The sequence below is a fragment of the Tympanuchus pallidicinctus genome, unplaced genomic scaffold (genome assembly GCF_026119805.1).
Source record: "Tympanuchus pallidicinctus isolate F22 unplaced genomic scaffold, pur_lepc_1.0 scaffold12, whole genome shotgun sequence".
NCBI lineage: Eukaryota > Metazoa > Chordata > Aves > Galliformes > Phasianidae > Tympanuchus > Tympanuchus pallidicinctus.
Window position 1 is genome coordinate 17718456 of NW_026294637.1, and position 17213 is coordinate 17735668.

General features: G+C 54.2%; 2 protein-coding genes across 3 annotated transcripts; one reads left to right on the forward strand and one right to left on the reverse strand.

Moving 5' to 3' along the window:
- The first annotated feature begins 347 nt into the window (after positions 1 to 347).
- On the forward strand, positions 348 to 12905 carry MAN2C1 (mannosidase alpha class 2C member 1). 2 transcript variants are annotated; one of them, XM_052671979.1, is made up of 27 exons: positions 348 to 473; positions 685 to 810; positions 2172 to 2295; positions 2981 to 3051; positions 3281 to 3458; positions 3544 to 3654; positions 3913 to 4102; positions 4579 to 4685; positions 4963 to 5073; positions 5253 to 5345; positions 5697 to 5813; positions 6314 to 6409; positions 6688 to 6833; positions 7303 to 7426; positions 7960 to 8081; positions 8553 to 8638; positions 9127 to 9297; positions 9534 to 9616; positions 9760 to 9854; positions 9978 to 10082; positions 10298 to 10454; positions 10730 to 10873; positions 10954 to 11063; positions 11620 to 11699; positions 11836 to 11981; positions 12227 to 12330; positions 12406 to 12905. In XM_052671979.1, the coding sequence occupies exons 1-27, from the start codon at positions 388 to 390 to the stop codon at positions 12521 to 12523; spliced, it is 3201 nt and encodes a 1066-aa protein (XP_052527939.1). In that variant the 5' UTR covers positions 348 to 387; the 3' UTR covers positions 12524 to 12905. The 2 variants fall into 2 exon arrangements, with proteins under 2 accessions (XP_052527939.1, XP_052527940.1); XM_052671980.1 differs by lacking the exon at positions 3544 to 3654.
- Positions 12906 to 13074: 169 nt separating this feature from the next.
- Positions 13075 to 17202, reverse strand: NEIL1 (nei like DNA glycosylase 1). The gene is made up of 9 exons (XM_052671981.1): positions 16694 to 17202; positions 16478 to 16597; positions 16269 to 16332; positions 15259 to 15358; positions 15054 to 15178; positions 14521 to 14548; positions 13985 to 14046; positions 13613 to 13826; positions 13075 to 13490 (listed from the first exon to the last, which is right to left on the reverse strand). Exons 1-9 carry the CDS (start codon positions 17110 to 17112, stop codon positions 13471 to 13473), a joined length of 1152 nt encoding a protein of 383 aa, XP_052527941.1. The 5' UTR covers positions 17113 to 17202; the 3' UTR covers positions 13075 to 13470.
- Between the last annotated feature and the right edge of the window lie 11 nt (positions 17203 to 17213).

A 17213-nucleotide genomic window follows, 5' to 3' on the forward strand; every position in this document is an offset into this window, starting at 1 on the left:
TGGGGGGGCCCAGGCTCCCCATTAAGACACCGGGGCAGCAAGCAGTGCATCACCAGGGAGAAAGCCCCACTGAGCTGCTAGGAAAGCACCTATGTAGCAACCAAGCAGGGCTCTCCCAGCGGGGCTTTGGGGGGCAGTGGCTGCATGCAGTAGCCAGGCCAGGCCTGCAGGCCTCACCCCAGGCTTCAGTGCGGCCTGTAAACCTCGCCTCAGGCCCCAGCCCGGCCTGTAGGCCTCGCCTCAGGCTTTAGTGCGGCCTATAGGCCTCACCCCAGCCCGGCCGCATCCCCTCAGCTCTGTGCCGCGTTCTGCGCATGCGCGACGCATCCAGCCGCCGCAGGGCGGGCGGCACGGAGACGCACGCGCAGTAGCGGCTTGGGCGCCGCCATGCTGAAGCACCGGCGTACGGCGCTGGAGCGCGTCGAGAAGTTCGTGTCCGCCACCTACTTCACCGACTGCAACCTGCGGGGCAGGTGGGCCGCGGGAGGGCCCGTCCTCCGGGTGCTGCCGGCTCGGGAGAGGCCTCGCCTCGGTGTGTCTTCCGAGGGAAGAGCCGAGGTGGTTCAGTGCACAGAGGCCCGGCCTCGGGTGGGCGGCTGTTATTCCTTCGGTGTCATGAGGAGTTGGTTGTGGGGTGGGGGCCCTTGTCTGAGCTCACCACATCCCGGCCACGTTTGCCCACAGGCTCTATGGGGACAGCTGCACTCCCACCTCGCTCTCCTGCTTCCAGACCCCACGGCGGATCCCCTACAGCGAGGCCGTCGTGCAGGAGTTCAGGCCGGCCAGAGTGGGGGACGCCTTTGGGCCCACGTGAGTACGGGCTGTCAGCACCTGTGCCGTGACGCCGTGTGCCCCTCCTGCTGTGTGCTTTGGTGAAGCTGCCCGCCTGCTGCCATCAGGGCTGAGAGTCGTGGTAACGGCTGTGCATCCAGGAAAGGGCTTCTGGAGACCAAGTCCAACCCTCTGCTAAAGCAGGTTCCCTACAGCAGGCCGGCATTCAAGTGGGTCTTGAATATCCCCATAGGAGATTCCACCTCCTCTCTGGGCAGCCCGTTCCAGTGCTCTGTCACCCTTATCATAAAGAAGTTCTTCCTCTTGTTTGTGTGGAACTTCCCGTGTTCCAGTTTTTGCCTATTGACCCCTGTTTGACTGCTGCACGCCACTGAAAAGAACCTTGCTCCGTCCACTTGACTCCCATTCATTAGATATTTTTAACAGTTAAGAGATCATCACTCAGCCTTCTCTTCTCCAGATTGAACAGTCCCAGGTCTCTCAGCCTTTCCTTGTACAGGCAGCACTCTAAGCCCTGGTCATCTTTGTGGCCCACAAAGAAGATCTCCCTGGTTTTTTTTATTTAACTGGGTAGTCCAGACTGGCTGTGTGCCCTCACCAGGGCAGAGCAAAGGGCAGGATCACCTCCTTCCACCTGCTGGGTGCTCTCTTGGTGATACAGCCCAGGATATCATCGGCCTTCTTGGCCACAAAGACACACTGCTGGCTCATGATCCAGCCTGTTGTCCACCAGAACCCATAAGTCCTTTTCTTCACGGCTCCTTTCCATCAGATCAGTCCCTAACTTATATGGGTGCATGCAGCTGTTCCTACTGAGGTGCAGGACCATACCCTTGCTCTTGCTGAGGCTCATCACATTCCTCTCTGCCCAACTCAGCGGTCTGTCCAGGTCTTGCTGAATGGCAGCACGGCCTTCTGGTGTGTCAGCCACTCCTCCCAGCTCTGTATCACCATCATTTCATATCAAAGCACGTCCTCTCGGGTTTCATTACCTTATGGATTGCTCAGAGATCTTCACCCCACTTGGCTGGGTTTTTGGCTGGCTGCTACACCTCTAACCCACAGCAGTGCCATGAGCCAGAAGTTTAGTGTGATTAAAGGGCAGACAGCTTGCTGGAAGGGGAGGCCCAGTGCATTTAAATGGGACAGGACTGTTCTGTGTACGTGTTGTGTCCTCCTTGAACTGATGCTGGGTCACTGACAGCCACGCAGGGAGCTGGTTAAAGCATGTCTGTGCAGACAGATGGCTTTGTTGCACTGAGCACACTGCGCTTGCGTGGCGTCCCTGCTGCTTTTTGCCCACAGAGGTTCAGAATGCACGAGGTTTCTCTCTGGGAAGGTCTCAGCAGTGGGTGAGGTGTCCTTGTGTTCTTTTCCAGGTGGGAGACCTGCTGGTTTAGAGTGGAGCTGAGCATCCCCCCAGCATGGGCAGGACAGGAGGTGCACTTTGTCTGGGAGAGCGATGGTGAAGGCATGGTGTGGCGAGATGCCCAGCCGGTCCAGGTAAGGAGGGGTGGGTCAGGTGTATGCCAGCTATGCCAGGTATTCTGCTGTCTTCAGAGGAGTCATCTCCCTCAGCCCTCTCTAATGGAGCAGTAGGAATCCCCTTCTGTTAGTTTTATGTGCCTCAGAGTAATGTCTGCTTGTGTTGTTGGGGAGAAATAACACAAGGACCAAAGGGAGAGAACCAGGAATAACAAGCGGTCTAGACAATGTGGTCATGAAAGAAAACATGAAGTGTATTTATAGCTGTGGTTCAGCCTTAACAAATAAACCAGAGCTGCTTGAGAAGTCTTTAAATACGTGAAAAGCTTCAGTGCAGAGAGGGGCAGTTATGAAATCACAGAATATCCAAAATTGGAAAGGACCCATGGGGATCACTGAGTCCAACTCCTGGCTCCACACAAAGAGGCTGGCGTGTGGGGCAGGAGAAAGGGTGACACTTGTGGTTTGCTTACTTTGCTTCGTGATGGACAGAGGGTCTGTGGGCTGTATCCAGAGTTCAGTCCTGACAGTCAGGCCTGCTGGTAGTCTAGTACTCCTTTGGGAAGCACTGTGCTATGACACGTGGGACCACAGCCCTCCATCCAGCAGGGCTTTGTGGCGTTCTGTCTGTCCAGCAGCTCTGTAAAGCCTGCTGTCGTGTTCTTGTGCAAATGTAGGTTAAATGTGCTGCCTTCCCCTTCAGGGTTTGACTAAGGAAGGCGAGAAGACCAGCTATGTACTGACAAGCAGCCTGAAGGAGACAGAGCCCCACAGGTGAGTGGGCAGCTTGGCCAAACTCTGTGCTGCTGGGGAAGCTTGGTGGTGAAATAACCAAAGCTGGGGTGCGATACTCAAGCCTGCATCAGGGTTCTAAGTGTATCTGTCAGAAGTTCAGTTGGGTTGGTCCTGCCGGGGGGTAGGAATGGGCTTTGCCAGCTGAGTAATCTGACCCCAGGGGTCACTTGTCATCTGCTTCCTGATGGTTTCCTTCTGCTCTCTGCAGTCTGACGCTGTACGTGGAGCTGGCCTGCAATGGGCTCTTTGGGGCTGGCGAGGGCTCCATGATAGCCCCTCCGGACCCTGACAGAAAGTTCACCTTGAGCAAGGCTGAGTTGGTGGTCTTCAACAGAGATGTCTACGAGCTGCTGGTGGATCTGGAAATACTTCTGGACATGGCCCAGGTCTGTGTGCTCCTTCACTTTCTTTTTCTCAGCATTTCTGCCTCCTACAACTTCTACGTTTTATCCCCTTCTTCCATGTCCCAAGACCTGTCTCCTCCCACCAGGAGGCCCCAGAGGAAAATGTATTTGCTCCCTCTGTTTTGGCATGACTGACATTGTCTGCAGTATGATAAATCCAAATGAGGAGACAACACAGGTGCTTGTTGCATCTACCTGCTGATTTAAAGCAGAGTCTGTTAGGCCAGAGCCCTCTGGTGTTGAGTGTATGTGTAATTTGGCTTTAGGGAAACACACGCAAAGACAAGGTTTTATCTGTGAAGCAGGGACGTGGTGTCTGCCTGAAACCACTGGCAGAGTCAGGTGTTGGAAGGAGGTAGCAGGTTCTGCCTGAGACAGATGTATCCATACTGGCCAGAGTGCTCAGAATCAAGCTGTCCTCCCTCCCACCCCTTAGCTCCTCGGGGAGGAAAACCAGAGGAGCTTCCAGGCCCTGTATGCTGCCAACCAGATTGTCAACGTGTGTGATGTGAAGGACCCATCCACCTTCCCTGCTGCCCGTGAGCTGGCTGCAGCGATCTTCAGCCAGAGGAACGGCGAGAGCCAGCACACTATCCACGCCATGGGGCACTGCCACATTGACTCCGGTGAGAGCAGTACAGCTTTCCCTCTCTACTGGCCAGGATGGCAGTGCTGGCTGCCCTTGGGCTGTGGGCGCCGAGCCCTGAGGGAAAGGAGAAGGGATTTCTGTGCTAGCACACAGCTGGTCTGATAGGGCGGTGAGGCAGAGGGGTGTGCGTCTGGTTAGCTGTGTGGTCTGGATCACTGATGGGGCTGCTGATGGGAGATGAGTTACAGAGCACTGTTTTCTGCCTTTTGGACATCACCCCTCAATTTCCAGTCCCTGGAGACGACTTCAGTTTCAGCAGAGAGGCAGCAAAGGCCCCAGACCGTGGTGCTGTCAGGCACGTCAGTCAAACGATAGCATTTTGTGGTGCATTTTCTCTGGTTGATCTTTGAAAGTGTGTCCCCATTCCCGAGGGAGTCTGCCTTACCCAGGCAGCCAGGGATGGTGCTTGTGCCAAGTAATAACCATGGTAGGGCCCTGTGTCTGTCTCTACAGCCTGGCTGTGGCCATATGAGGAGACTATCCGGAAATGTGCTCGCAGCTGGGTCACGGTTATCCGTCTGATGGAGCACAACCCAGAGCTCACCTTTGCCTGCTCCCAGGTGAGCCATCTCTCTCCTGAATTGGAGGGATGGGGTCACTGCAAACCCCAGGGGTCACTGCAGCCCTCGGCAGCCCTGAGGATTGGAAGTGGGATGGTTTGCTCTGAGCAGCACAAAGAATCGGCGCCAAGCTCACTGAGAAGCTCTTCTGCTTGTGGCATGCAGTGTGACTCCAAACGAGACGGGGGTGGCCAGGGTCCTGTGTGGTTCCAGAGAGCAGGAACTTTGGTGTGGAGCAACGTGGTGGGAGCTGGGGCTGACTTCTGTGCTCTGACAGGCACAGCAATTCGAATGGGTGCGGAGCTGGTACCCTGGACTCTATGCCCAGATTCAGGACTACGTGGCAAAGGGGCAGTTCATCCCTGTTGGAGGCACCTGGGTGGAAATGGTGAGAAGCACGGCGAGCCTGGCTCACAGCACCTTTTTGTCTCTCCTCTGCAGTGCCGAGCTGTGTTCAGATCCTCGGTGGGCAGGGTGGCAGTGGGAGTGGGCTGGAAGCTTCTCCTGTGCCTGGCTTGGCTCACGTGTTGCAAGAGAGGATGCTGACTCCTTGTGCTCTGCTTCCAGGATGGAAACCTGCCCAGTGGAGAGTCCATGGTGCGGCAGTTCCTTCAGGGCCAGCGGTTCTTCCAGCAGCAGTTTGGCCAGATCTGCTCAGAGGTACTTGCTCTTTTGCAGCATGCTTTCCTTGCACATGGTCTACTTCCACCTCTTGCTATCCTTCAAGATTTCTCTCCGATTTGCCTTCCAGATATAATTTTCAGGTGCCTCACATAGGCCTGATATTTGGAACTAAAGATGTGATGAGTGAATATCCAGTCACCCATATATCCTGCCAGTTAGCACAGGACTAGGCCTTGATTTTATTATCTGCTGGTGTCTGGCAGGTGTCTGCAGTTGCTCCTTATCTAGCACATCTTGTCTGCCCTCTGCATTAAGGCTTTAGAGCCAGGATACCCTGGACAAACTCAGGCTAGTTTGACTCTTGTGTTTCTCTTCCTCTGCTCCCAGTTCTGGCTGCCAGACACGTTTGGGTACTCAGCCCAGCTGCCCCAGCTGATGTGTGGCTGTGGGATCAAACGGTTCCTCACACAGAAGCTCAGCTGGAACCTGGTCAACACCTTCCCAGTGAGTTGTGCTTCCCTTTTTCCCAGGGGTGGACATAGGGTTGCTGGAGTCTCTGTGCAGGGCTGGACCCATTTGTTCCACAGCTCAAACCAGTCCTTAGCTCAGCTGAGGGAGACTTTTCTTCCAAAAACTCTCTAAGTTGTGATATGGAGAGAAGGGGAAGGCTTAGTGTGGATCCTCCAGGTTTTTGACATGCTTGTCCCCTCTGCACTTCCATGGAGACTTGGGTGCTGGGTTTTGTGCCTGACACGGCTTGCAAGGCAGCACGGGCTTCTAGTGCCTGAGTTCTGTGCTGATGTGGTTGAACTGCACTCTCCACGTGCACTTTGGTCTGGGAGATGAGTTTTGGAGCCTGGAAACACTGAGCAAGGGATGAGTTGATCACTTGCCTGTGCTGGCTTGAGTTTTTTGGGAACTCCTGGGAATCATGGTCTGTCTTTCAACATTTGGGTGCTTTGTGGCTCTTTGAGACACTGTACTTTTCTCTGGCATGTCTGCAGCATCACACCTTTTTTTGGGAAGGCATTGATGGATCCCGAGTCCTGACCCATTTCCCCCCTGGTGACTCCTATGGGATGCATGGGCGAGTGGAGGAGGTAAGTGAGCTTGCCAAACCTGCATGTGAAGTGCAATGCCAGCCTCATGGGGCAAGGTCTGAGGTTTCTAAGAGGGGGTGCTGTCAGAAAAGGGAGTGGGATTACCAAATGAAGGCCTTTAGTTAACCTGGTAGTTAGTTGCCTGCCTCTGTGATGTGTCCGTGCCTGATTCTTGAGGTTTGGGCTGGAGAAGAGGGGCAAGGCTGACCTTCTTGTGTGGAGCAAGGAGAGCTGGGGCTGGGTACCAACAGACTGCAGCTGTCCCACATTTCTTCTAGATGCTGAAAACAGTGAAGAACAACAGGGACAAAGGACGTGTGAACCACAGCGCTGTCCTGTTTGGCTTTGGAGATGGAGGAGGTGGCCCCACGCAAAACATGCTGGACAGGATGAAGAGGATGAGTGATACAGATGGGCTGCCAAGGTGAAGGATCCTTTCCTGCCTCCTTGCACAGACACAGAGCACTTGTCCCAGCCTCTATGGGCTCCCATTGCTTCTACTGAAGCAGCTGTGTACACAACATACAGATTAGACAAAGGGCTGCTGGGCTTGACATGGGGAAAAATGATTAGGCAGCAGTTCAAGGTATCAAATAACTGCTGCTCCTCAGCTAGCTTGCACCGTGGCACTCTGCCTCCTGCCTGCAGTTTGTAGTATGGGAGGATTTTGGAGCTGGCTGTTTCCACTCTTCAATTAGTGCTCTCCTTTCTCCAAGTGTAAGTGGTCTGCACCTCTGGGCAGCCAGGAGTCCCCCTGCACATCCCTTTTAGTTGTGTGTTGGGGTTTTTGAAGCCTCATTTCTGGAACTGACGCCTTTCTGGTGGGAGCACCCCACTAGCTGTGTCGTGCACTTCTCTCCTGGCTCATTGCTGTTTGTACCTCTCTCCCACAGGATTCAGATCTCCACTCCTGACCGGTTCTTTTCTGTCCTGGAGAAAGAGGCATCACAGCTGTGCACCTGGGTGGGAGAACTCTTCCTGGAGCTGCACAACGGCACATACACCACCCAGGCCCAGGTGACTGCACGTGTGGGATGGATGGGACAGTGGGATCCCTCACCCTCAGGGAATGTGGCTGTTTTCAGCTCTCTTTGCTACTGCTCAGGTGGCTCCAGGGCTTGGGTAGCGCCCTTTGTGCCTCAGCTCTGGGAGCCACCTTGCAGCCAGCACTCCAAAAGGCAGATCTGCTGTTAGTCTTTAGTTAGACTTGCTTCCAGGGTGAGAAGGGAGCCAAGACCCTCTTTGGTCAATAACTGCCATGTCCTGTGCTTTAGTGGGGCACTGATCATTGCAGAGGAGGGATGAAGAATTAGAAGAGGAGAAAAGTGAGTGGAGTCTGGCCTGGGGGTTAAGCAGAGGCCCGTGCTGGAGGTTATAGAGCTGAAAGCCAGGTTGATCTGTGGCCAAAGAAGAAAGCTAGTAATGGCAGCTCATGACACCTACAAGTAACCAACCTTCCTGCACTGGATCTGTGCTTTTGCTGGTGTAAGAGATTCATTCCTGGCTACAGCTTTTCTAAGAATCTTCCTTCTCTTCCTGATTGGCACCAGATAAAGAAGGGGAATCGGGAGTGTGAGCGAATACTGCATGACGTGGAGGTGCTGAGCACCTTGGCTGTGGCACAGAGTGGCACGTTCCAGTATCCTGCTAGCCAGCTGCAGCAGCTCTGGAGGTAAGGAAGTGCATGAGCATGACTGCTGTGCAAACAATAATTCTTCCATAAACTGATGAGAACTTAATGGGAAAGAGTTTCAGTGCCTTGCTTCTCTCGTTGGAATCTTTAAACCTTCACTCTAAATCCTTTGGAAGCTCCAAACTTTTACTGCTGTGCTGCCTGGAAATTTCATCTCCGGCCTACACTTATCTTTGGCCAGTTTTGACTGGTCTGAACTTGTACAATAACATATCTGGTAGTCCCAAGAGATTGAAAGAGTCAGCTCTCAATCCCCATGGTTGTGGTTGGCAAAGATGACCCCTTATCCTAATGTAAGGGGATTTAAAGTGTGCTATGCAAAAAAACTCCCCATCGTTTTCTAATGGGGAACAGTTACTAAGTCTGTCTATCTTGCAAACAGGGCTTGGTAAGCTAGAACAAACCTAATGCTCTTCCCTGCTTCCTGGTGTGGTTTCTCTTGTGTTCTAGGTTGTTGCTGCTCAACCAGTTTCATGACGTGTTACCAGGCAGCTGTATCCAGCTCGTGGTCAGGGATGCCCTAAAATACTATGCAGGTGAGCAGGGAGTTGGGCCAGGAGGGCACTTACTTACTATTGGAGCACCTTGAGTCCTGCCTGTTGCAGAGCTTTCAATTTCAGGCTGCCTGGCAACGTGGGACAAGACCAGTGCAGCACAGTGTCAGGCATGTGTCGGTAATTGGGCAAATTCAACCAGGAATGAGCAAAACATGCTGAGTTACTGACTTCTCTGCACTAGCAAAGGTGGGAGCTGAGGACTGCTCCTGTCTGCCCACAGGCAGTTGCAATTGCTTATTTTATTACAGCTCAGCAATTTTCCAATTGAACTGATGTGGCTCGCTGTAATCTCGTAATAAAGTCAATAAGAACAATCATAAGCTTTGCTTAATAGATAATGGTAATTAATACTAAAAATAATGAGTAATTGTAGCTTGGAAGTAGTTACAGCATAGGTACTTTTCACAGAAGTTCTCTGATGTGAGAAACTGCCTGCCTGGGTCCAACTGGGGCTGCTTTTTGCTCAGAGATCCGCAGGGCTGGCAGTCGCCTGCAGGAGGAGGCCTTGCAGTCCTTATGTGGAGAACTGCTGCAGCTCAGGTCTGGGGGTGCTGAGAGCACTGTTGTGCTGAACACTTTGCCCTGGGAGCGGACAGAGGTGATCTCCAGGACTGAGCCAGCTGGAACAGAGGCTTTAGGTATGTCTCACTCAGAAGCAGAGCGTGCATCGTGGTTCCTTACAGTGGCAGGGACAGCCTGCAAAGAATTACTCTGCCTCTCCCTGTCGTGGAGAGGGTTTACTGATTCCCACTTCAGATTGTCCCCAAATGACGAATAAAGAGGAGGGGGTGAACATGAGAGCACCAGGGTGACACGGTGTAACTTAAGGATGGGTCTGGGGAAGGTGCTGAAACAAAACCTCTTTCCTTTCCAGCCCTGGTGACAGCTCCCAGCATGGGCTATGCTGTAGTGAGGGAATCGCTGCTGCCCCCTCAGCCTGTGGCAGTGATCAAGCAGGTAAGCATCACTGCCTTTGTCCTCAGATTGAGGTACCTGCTTCAAAGGCTGACCTGGAGATCCAGTTCTACAGCTGTGAACTTCACACTCCCTCAACTCCTGAAGGCATGAGTCTGTGCAATGTGTTTGTTCTTTTCTCCCAGGAGGATGGCTCCATTACCATGAAGAATGGGCTGATTGCAGTCTGCCTGGATGCCACGGGGCGCCTGACCTCTCTTCGGCTGGTGCACTCTGAGAGGTGAGTCTCTCACCTGCTGCCTGCATCTGGGATCCTATAACCTCTCTCAGGCCTTCTCCTCACTGTGAGCCCTTCACCGCTGCCTCTTCTTAAGCTGCTTTTCTCTGTTCTGCCTTGTTGCAGAGAGTCAGTCGCCGATGGCTGCCGTGCCAACCAGTTTGCACTCTTTGATGATGTTCCCCTGTACTGGGACGCCTGGGACGTGATGGATTATCACTTGGAGACCAGGTAGAGCAGCACTGCCTGCAGCACTTCAGTTTTGGCTTTGCTTGGAAGTTCTCACCTCCCTGTCAGTTTTAGCTGTAGCCAGATCTCAGCACCTCTCCCATCTTGGGGCGTTCACTCTGTAGAAGCGAGCATCTGCTGTGTGTGAGGCTGCCCTGGGACTTGGGAACCTGGATCTGCTGGGCTGGGACTAGCTCTGCCTTTACCCCTGTCTCCAGGAAGCCAGTGACAACGCTGCTGAAGCCTTTGGAAATCACCCTGGCAGGGGGCCTGCGGGGAAGCGCCACCTTCTCTCTGCGGGTCGGGGAAAGCAGCACCCTAACCCAGGAGATCATCCTGGATGCCATGTGCCCATACATCTGCTTCAAGACCCAGGTGAGACTAGTGGCTGCTGTGTTCCCTGGCGAGCTGAACCTTAGCTCTGAGTTTTATTCCCCATCTTCTGCTCTCGGGGTCCCCACTGCTTACTGTCCTCTGCAAAAGGTGAAGGTAGTCTCAGAATGAGGTCTCTTGAGGGAGAAGGTGGATGAAATCAATCAGTTCTGCTGCTTGCAGTCTTTAGTGGCTGTTGTATTGTACCTGGTCAGGGGAAGATGAGTGCAATTTCTGCCCGTCAGCCCATGGCAATGCCTTTCTGCTATTGCATTTAGGTTGACTGGAAGGAATCTCACAAGTTCCTGAAGGTGGAGTTCCCAGTGCAGGTCCGTAGCACAAATGCTACCTATGAAATCCAATTTGGGCACCTGCAGCGGCCAACGCACTGGAACACATCCTGGGACTGGGCCCGATTTGAGGTGAGAGGAGCTCTGGTCCCATGATGACTGCTTTCCTGCAGGCTTTGTGTGATGGATATGTCCTTTGGTGTCTCCTGCAGGTGTGGGCTCACAAGTGGATGGATCTCTCTGAGCACGGCTTCGGGGTGGCAGTGCTGAATGACTGTAAATACGGGGCATCAGCACACAGGAATGTCCTCAGCCTCTCATTGTGAGTGGGGTTGTGGGGTGAGGGTGGAGCTGCAGCAGTCATTGGAGGTGCTTTCTGAGGTGTCTGTTTCAAGTCAGGGCAGCGTCTGGTCCTGAATGATCATAGTTAATAAGGAAATAGTCTGTGATTAGCCTAAGTGGGTGGCTGTCTTCTAAAACTTGTTAGCTGATGTAATTAAAATTGACTAAGATAATGTAATTCCGATGGCATACGCTCATAAATAATGCCATTGAGCACAGAGCCACATTTGCACCAAGTAATTTTTCTGTTGCTGGCCAAAACACACCCCAGGAAGGAAGACTTAAGGAAGGGAATGGAATGTCACTGTTACATATGCATGCAAAGCTAAGAGAAAATGGATGTTTTGAATCTTACCAGCTGAAAGTTTCACAGGAAACCACCCTTCAGAGGTTGATTTTAGCTTCTGGGACCATGTCTAGAGTCCCAGAATCCGCCTCAGGACCCAGACCCAAAGTAGCTGGGGGAGGCAGTTGCCCTGCCAGTGCTCTGGTTGGGTGGCAGAAGTTCCTGTGGAGTGTCCCATCTCTTTCCTTAGGCTGAGAGCACCGAAGTCCCCTGATGCCACTGCAGATATTGCCCACCACCAGTTCACCTACGCTGTGATGCCTCATCAAGGTGAGTAATGAGCAGAGTTGGACACTGTGAGGGCACCCAGAGTAGAGGATGCTCCAGAGAGCCTCGGGTAGGCACAGGGTGCCTCCATCTCTGGCTGTTGGTACATAAAGACTGATTGGAGGTTCGTGTTTTGCAGGCTCCTTCCAGAATGCTGGTGTGATCCAGTGTGCCTACAACTTGAATTTCCCCCTCCACGCAGTCCCAGCCAGCTGTGCGCCGTGTCCAGCCTGGAGTGCTTTTTCTCTGAGCTCACCTGCAGTTATTTTGGAGACTGTCAAGCAGGCAAGTCCCCCAGGAAGAAGCAGGGAGGTAAAGGGGGCAGTTTTGAAGCTGCTTGTTCAGTGTGGTCTGCTTTCTCCCCGGCACTGGGTGACAGGCAGGATTGGCTGAGTGGCTACGGAGTTCTGTTCTGCATGGCAGAGCAGCTCAGTTGAGCTCATTTTGGTCTGGTTGAGGTATAAAGATGTAGGTTAGGATGTTCCCATCTCCTCTGTGTGAACTCAGGTTTCTGTGTTGTGTCTGCAAAGGCTGAGGACAGACCTGAAGCTGTGGTGGTCCGGCTGTACGAGGCACACGGCAGCACAGTTGTCACTTGGCTCCAGACCTCCCTCCCCATTAAAGAGGCAATGCTGTAAGTGTACACAGGGTGGCTGGGCAGGAGCTCAGCTCAGTCACTTCAGCTTCACCAGTTGTTTTCTCCCCCCAGATGTGACCTCCTGGAGAGGCCAACAGCCAAGGGCCACCTGCCACTGGAGCAGCAGGGTATGAAGCTTTCCTTCACACCATTCCAAGTGCTCTCCATCCTCTTGGTTTTGAAGCAGTGATGCTGGTGCTACAATAACCTGGACCGACACTGGGAGCTCAAATCACAGCCCGAGTCTCCCCCACGGCACATCCAGGTAACCTGGTGGAAGTGCATTGTCATCTCTTGGAACTGAGCCTGGCCACCAGTGCCCTCTTGCTGGGCCAGAGAGGAAGAAGGACCAAGCATTTCTGCTGACCAGAGTCCAGTGAGAATATTTCCCAAGAAGTGTGCAATATTGAGCAGCTCCAGGGAAGAGCAAAATCTACCCTAGACCTCCAACCAGCCATCAGAGAGCAGTGTGCAGTCAGCCCCCTCTCTTCCCTTCCTTCTCCTGTCTCCTGCACTGCTCTGACAGAAGGGGGCACAAATAAGACAAAATTACATGAGAACACTCTGTTGTAGCTGCTGCTGCTCTCTGTGTCCTTCCTCCTCAGTGGGATATTTCTTACCCCTGAAACTAAGGAGGCAGTGCTTACCTTTACTTTTGGAGATGGGGTTTCTCCAGCCTACCTGGGAAAGAGGCTGGGCATGGTGGGGTTAGCCTTAGCACGAGAAGGCAGGCACACCAACTTTTACACAAAATACTTTTTATTAATCATCTAAAACCAGCTTTCTCAGTGATCCAGGCAACAATTAAAAAAAGGAAGAAGGAATATGATTTAAGGTATAGGAAGAGGTCAGAATCTGACACGATGCACAATCAGTGGTCCCTCTGAGGAACTGATTCTAGAAACACTCACAAGGGACAAGCAAGGTTGTAAAAAAATATATATAAGAACAGGAAGGAGGAGGAGCACCAGCCTGCCCCCATCCCTGAGGCTGCAAGAGCAGTAGTGCTGCACAGAGCGAGTGCTACAAGCAGGCATGCCTGAAAGCAACACCAGGCAGCCCAGGCCAGTGTGTCTCCACAGCAGAAGCAGTCACACGATTCCAAAGGCTGAGGTGTGTGAAGGCAGTGTGCTCTACTCACACTACAGCAGCTGCACCTGGAAGAGAAACAAGAAGGCAGAAGGTGAGGGGGTGCCTGGCTCTGCTCTGCAGAGCCCTGATTACTCTTCTGCCCTTTGTCACCTCCGTGGTCCAAAAGTCACGGGACCACCAGCCTCACCTCTGCCTCTGCGTGCTGAAGTCCGGTTTCTTTTTGCTCTGACTGGAGGAACATCTGGCTCAGATAAGGTTGGAGCAGCAGCCACTTTCTTCCTCCCACGGGCACGTCCCTTCCTTGACCCATCAGGCACTGCCTTCTCTTCCTCCTCCTTCACAGCTGGCTCCAGGGGCTTCTCTGCACCCCCAGAACGCCGTTTGGAGGCACGTGTTGTGACCTGGGTGGACAGAGCCAGGGCTTAGCAGCAGAAGCATGCACACGAGAGGGGAACATGAAGATTCATGCATCACTTGGTGACTGTGGGAGCAGCCTGAGAGGGCAAAGGAACCAGCCTGTAGCCCCAGCAGCAGTCTCACCAGCCACAAAACTTCGTACCGTGGGGGTTGGAGCTTCAGGATCTGCCTTCAGGTGTGCGTGCTTCTTGCGGGACTTCTGACCTGTGAGAGGACATGCTCAGGTTAGGGGGACAAAGGACACCATCCTGAGCAGTGAATGGGAACTCAGGTGTAGGAAGGATTCAAGGTGGTTCCCCTCCCCTCCCGACAGATTTGTTCCTTTCCCAAAACACAGTGAACCACCAGGCTTCTGTTCACACCCAGCCTCAGAGTTTGGCCCTCCTGCTCCAAGCCTGGCAGGCAAGGAAGGGGATGTAGCTGCCCTGGAAAATCACCCTGCAGGTGCAGAAGCTGTGCACAGGCAGGCTGGTGGGCTGCTAGGAAGCCACGGGCACAGCAAGCTCCATCCCCTAGTGCCACCCAGCTGCCACATGACTGTCAGCAAACCAGCGACCTGCAGCACTCGCCTTCAAAGTAGGACTGTGCTCCTCTGGCTGTGAGCAGACTGGTTCCTCCCTGTGCTCCAGCCCTCTTGGAGCAAGAGCGGGTCTTGTGGGGAGGAGGGAGGACACTCACCTTTGGGAGCCATGGGGCCAGGCTCTCCCTGCAAGGAAGGTGACAGAGCAGTGACTGGGATAACATCATTCTGCAGGGATCGCCAGCAAGCATCCCATAAAAGCACCCTGTAGCAGCTTCCAGCAGGAGCAATGAGACCCTTCTGCACCCCACAGCCAAGACAGGAATAAGCAAACAGACACATCTCCCCTCAAACCCAGAGGAACCTGGCGCACTGTCTGTCTCTGAGACTCCCTGCTCCTTCTACAAGGCCCCATCACTGCACCTCACCCAGGAAGGAGGAAGAGTGCTGCCAAGCCATTTGGTAACACCCAGCCACCTCTGCTGCTCAGGCTGCCCTCTGTCTCTCAGCAGCTCTGTCCCTGTCACTACCACCTACAGGTCCGGTGGTCACAGCAGGCTCTGGGAAAGGGAGATGCCCAGTGATACAGCTCGGTGATCTCGGGGAAGCAGTGCACAAGAGAAAGGCTCCTCCCAGGGAGGCTGGATGTTACAGGGGTACCCAGCCCCAAGCAGAGACCCCAGACTCTTACCTGGAACCATATGGTCCTGTTGTTGCGGTCCCGCAGGGAGCTCATGCCAGGCACTAAGTAACACTGCAGCCAGTTCTTGAAGGCAGCATAGTTATCCGAGTCAGAAGGGTCTAAGAGATTTTTATCTAGGAAGGAAGAAAGGGAAAGGAAATGGAGAGAAAGTGCTCTCCAGCCAGAGCCTCAGCTCCCTGCCCTGTAGCCTCACCTGCTGCCACAACCTCCATGGGCACTGTGTGGCACAGCTCCAGGAGATCCGGGTTATCTCGCTTCAGCTTCAGCTTCTTACTCAATGTCAGGGAAGAATTCTGGAGAAGAGAACCTGCCAGCTACCCCACTTGGACCTTTTCATCCCCATACCATCCAAATCCTGTATCCCCCCTCAGCCTCTTGCCAGGGCAACAAGCCAATCTGCAGGCCACGCTGTAGGCTGTGCATTGTGTAGTACTAGCACAGCTACAGGGACATGAAAAAGGAGCAGTTTGCTAAAAAGAAGCCTCAGGTTGTGCTTTGTTGTTTTTAAAACTTCTTGAAAACAACCACCCACTTTCCCCTGGGGCTTCAGGATTAGAGTACACGGACAGCAAGCCAGCCACACGTTCAGCTGCAGCTTTCCCCAGAGGTTTCAAGCTTGCATTATATTTGCTTTCCTTGCCACTTCCTCTTTACCATCTTGACCTGAAGGCACGTGCCTGAGGAGCTGTCACAGCTTGTTGGCATAGCCACGTGCAATTGCATGCCACACGTGTGCTGTTATGGAACGGCTGTGCTCACTTGCTGCTCCACTGGAGGAGCAGACATGCTCTGACATGGGTGTTTATGGCAAGGACAACAACAAGCTTGATGAGGGAGACCCCAGCCAGCAAGCTACAAGGGGAAAATGCCTGCTGTTATGCTGGGAAACCTGAGTGTGGCTGCTGGACGATGGCAGCAGGAAGGGTTCAATCAATTACACTTCAAAACCTGTCCAGAGCAGTAAACACCTCCTGACAGCAGCGGGACAGAGGCAAGGAGCTGTGTGAACCCTGCGAGGACCTGGTGACAGTTTGCAGCCCCATCACAGTGAGGTACTCAATGTGAACTGAAACTGTCCCAAACCCTGGGCCACCACTGCTGAGCTCAAATCCAAATCCATAATGGCACTGAAGGGCAGGGGCCCCCAAGCCCAAGCACAGCAGCCTGGAAAGCACCACGCATCCTCCACCTTTTCCTCCTCACCTGCTCCCGATGCTTCAAGGCTTCCAGCACAGTCCGGGCCTTTTCAAAAGGAGGGATCTTCGCCCTGAGAGAGTCCAGCTGTTACACTCAAGCCCGACGCAGCCTGAGGTGCTCACATATTGCATTGGAAGAGGCTGGACTCAGTGCGATGGTGTGGCTGCAGGGACAGCAGCAAGCAGCGCCGTGCTCTCAGGGACGCGACAGCTCACCTGTACAGGATCTCAGCACGGAGGTAATTGCCGATCCCATTGAAATACTTCTGGTTTAACAGCGCCTCGCAGATGGGCTTGTCGAAAGCTTTATCCTCCAGGTTGGTCAGCACGTTCTCCCTGTAGCACAGCACGAGGCACGCACGGCGCCGCGTCCCCCCAGCCGCCCAGCCTCCTTCCCGTCCCCATCACCGCGACAGGAGGCCGGGCACCCACCTGAAGGCCTCGTATTCCAGCAGGACGCAGGGCCCGCGGTCGGGCTGCCACTCCTCTCCCAGCCGCCAGGTGCCGAAGCGCCGGGGATCCACGAAGCAGAGGGCGCGGGGGGGGCTCTCACGGGTGAAAAAACGCAAATGCGCGTGGCGGGGCGGGCTGGAGGCCTCGCACAGCCGGAACGAACCCGACATGCCGAAGCGGAACACCAAGGCCTGCGAAGGGCCGGGGTCCAGCGGCTCCAGCGTCAGCCGCAGCTCCTTGCCGCGGGAGACGGCCGTCACCCTGTAGGCCTCGCTGCTGAACGGCACCTCCGGGCCGCGGCCCACGACCGAGCGCTGCACGCCGCCCTCGAACACCAACCCGCCGCACGCCTCGTTGATGTAGCGGCCGGCCAGGTGCAGCTCCGGGCATTCCGGCATGGCGACGGATGCTCCGCGCCGCCGGCACACCGAGATCGCTCCGCGCCACGGCCGGCCCCGTTGCCTGGCGACACGCCCCGCTCGCCTCTCATTGGCTGCGC

Bases quoted from the DNA above. Each gene is read 5' to 3' on its own strand.
- MAN2C1 (XM_052671979.1), top strand. From the start codon at position 388: ATGCTGAAGCACCGGCGTACGGCGCTGGAGCGCGTCGAGAAGTTCGTG. The intron at 3,459-3,543 runs GTCTGTGTGCTC...CCATGTCCCAAG, and splicing joins TACTTCTGGACATGGCCCAG to ACCTGTCTCCTCCCACCAGG. The intron at 5,074-5,252 runs GTGAGAAGCACG...CTCTGCTTCCAG, and splicing joins GAGGCACCTGGGTGGAAATG to GATGGAAACCTGCCCAGTGG.
- NEIL1 (XM_052671981.1), bottom strand. From the start codon at position 17,112: ATGCCGGAATGCCCGGAGCTGCACCTGGCCGGCCGCTACATCAACGAG. The intron at 15,359-16,268 runs GTGAGGAGGAAA...TCTCTTCTCCAG, and splicing joins CCTTGAAGCATCGGGAGCAG to AATTCTTCCCTGACATTGAG. The intron at 14,047-14,520 runs GTGAGTGTCCTC...GTCCTCTCACAG, and splicing joins TGGCCCCATGGCTCCCAAAG to GTCAGAAGTCCCGCAAGAAG.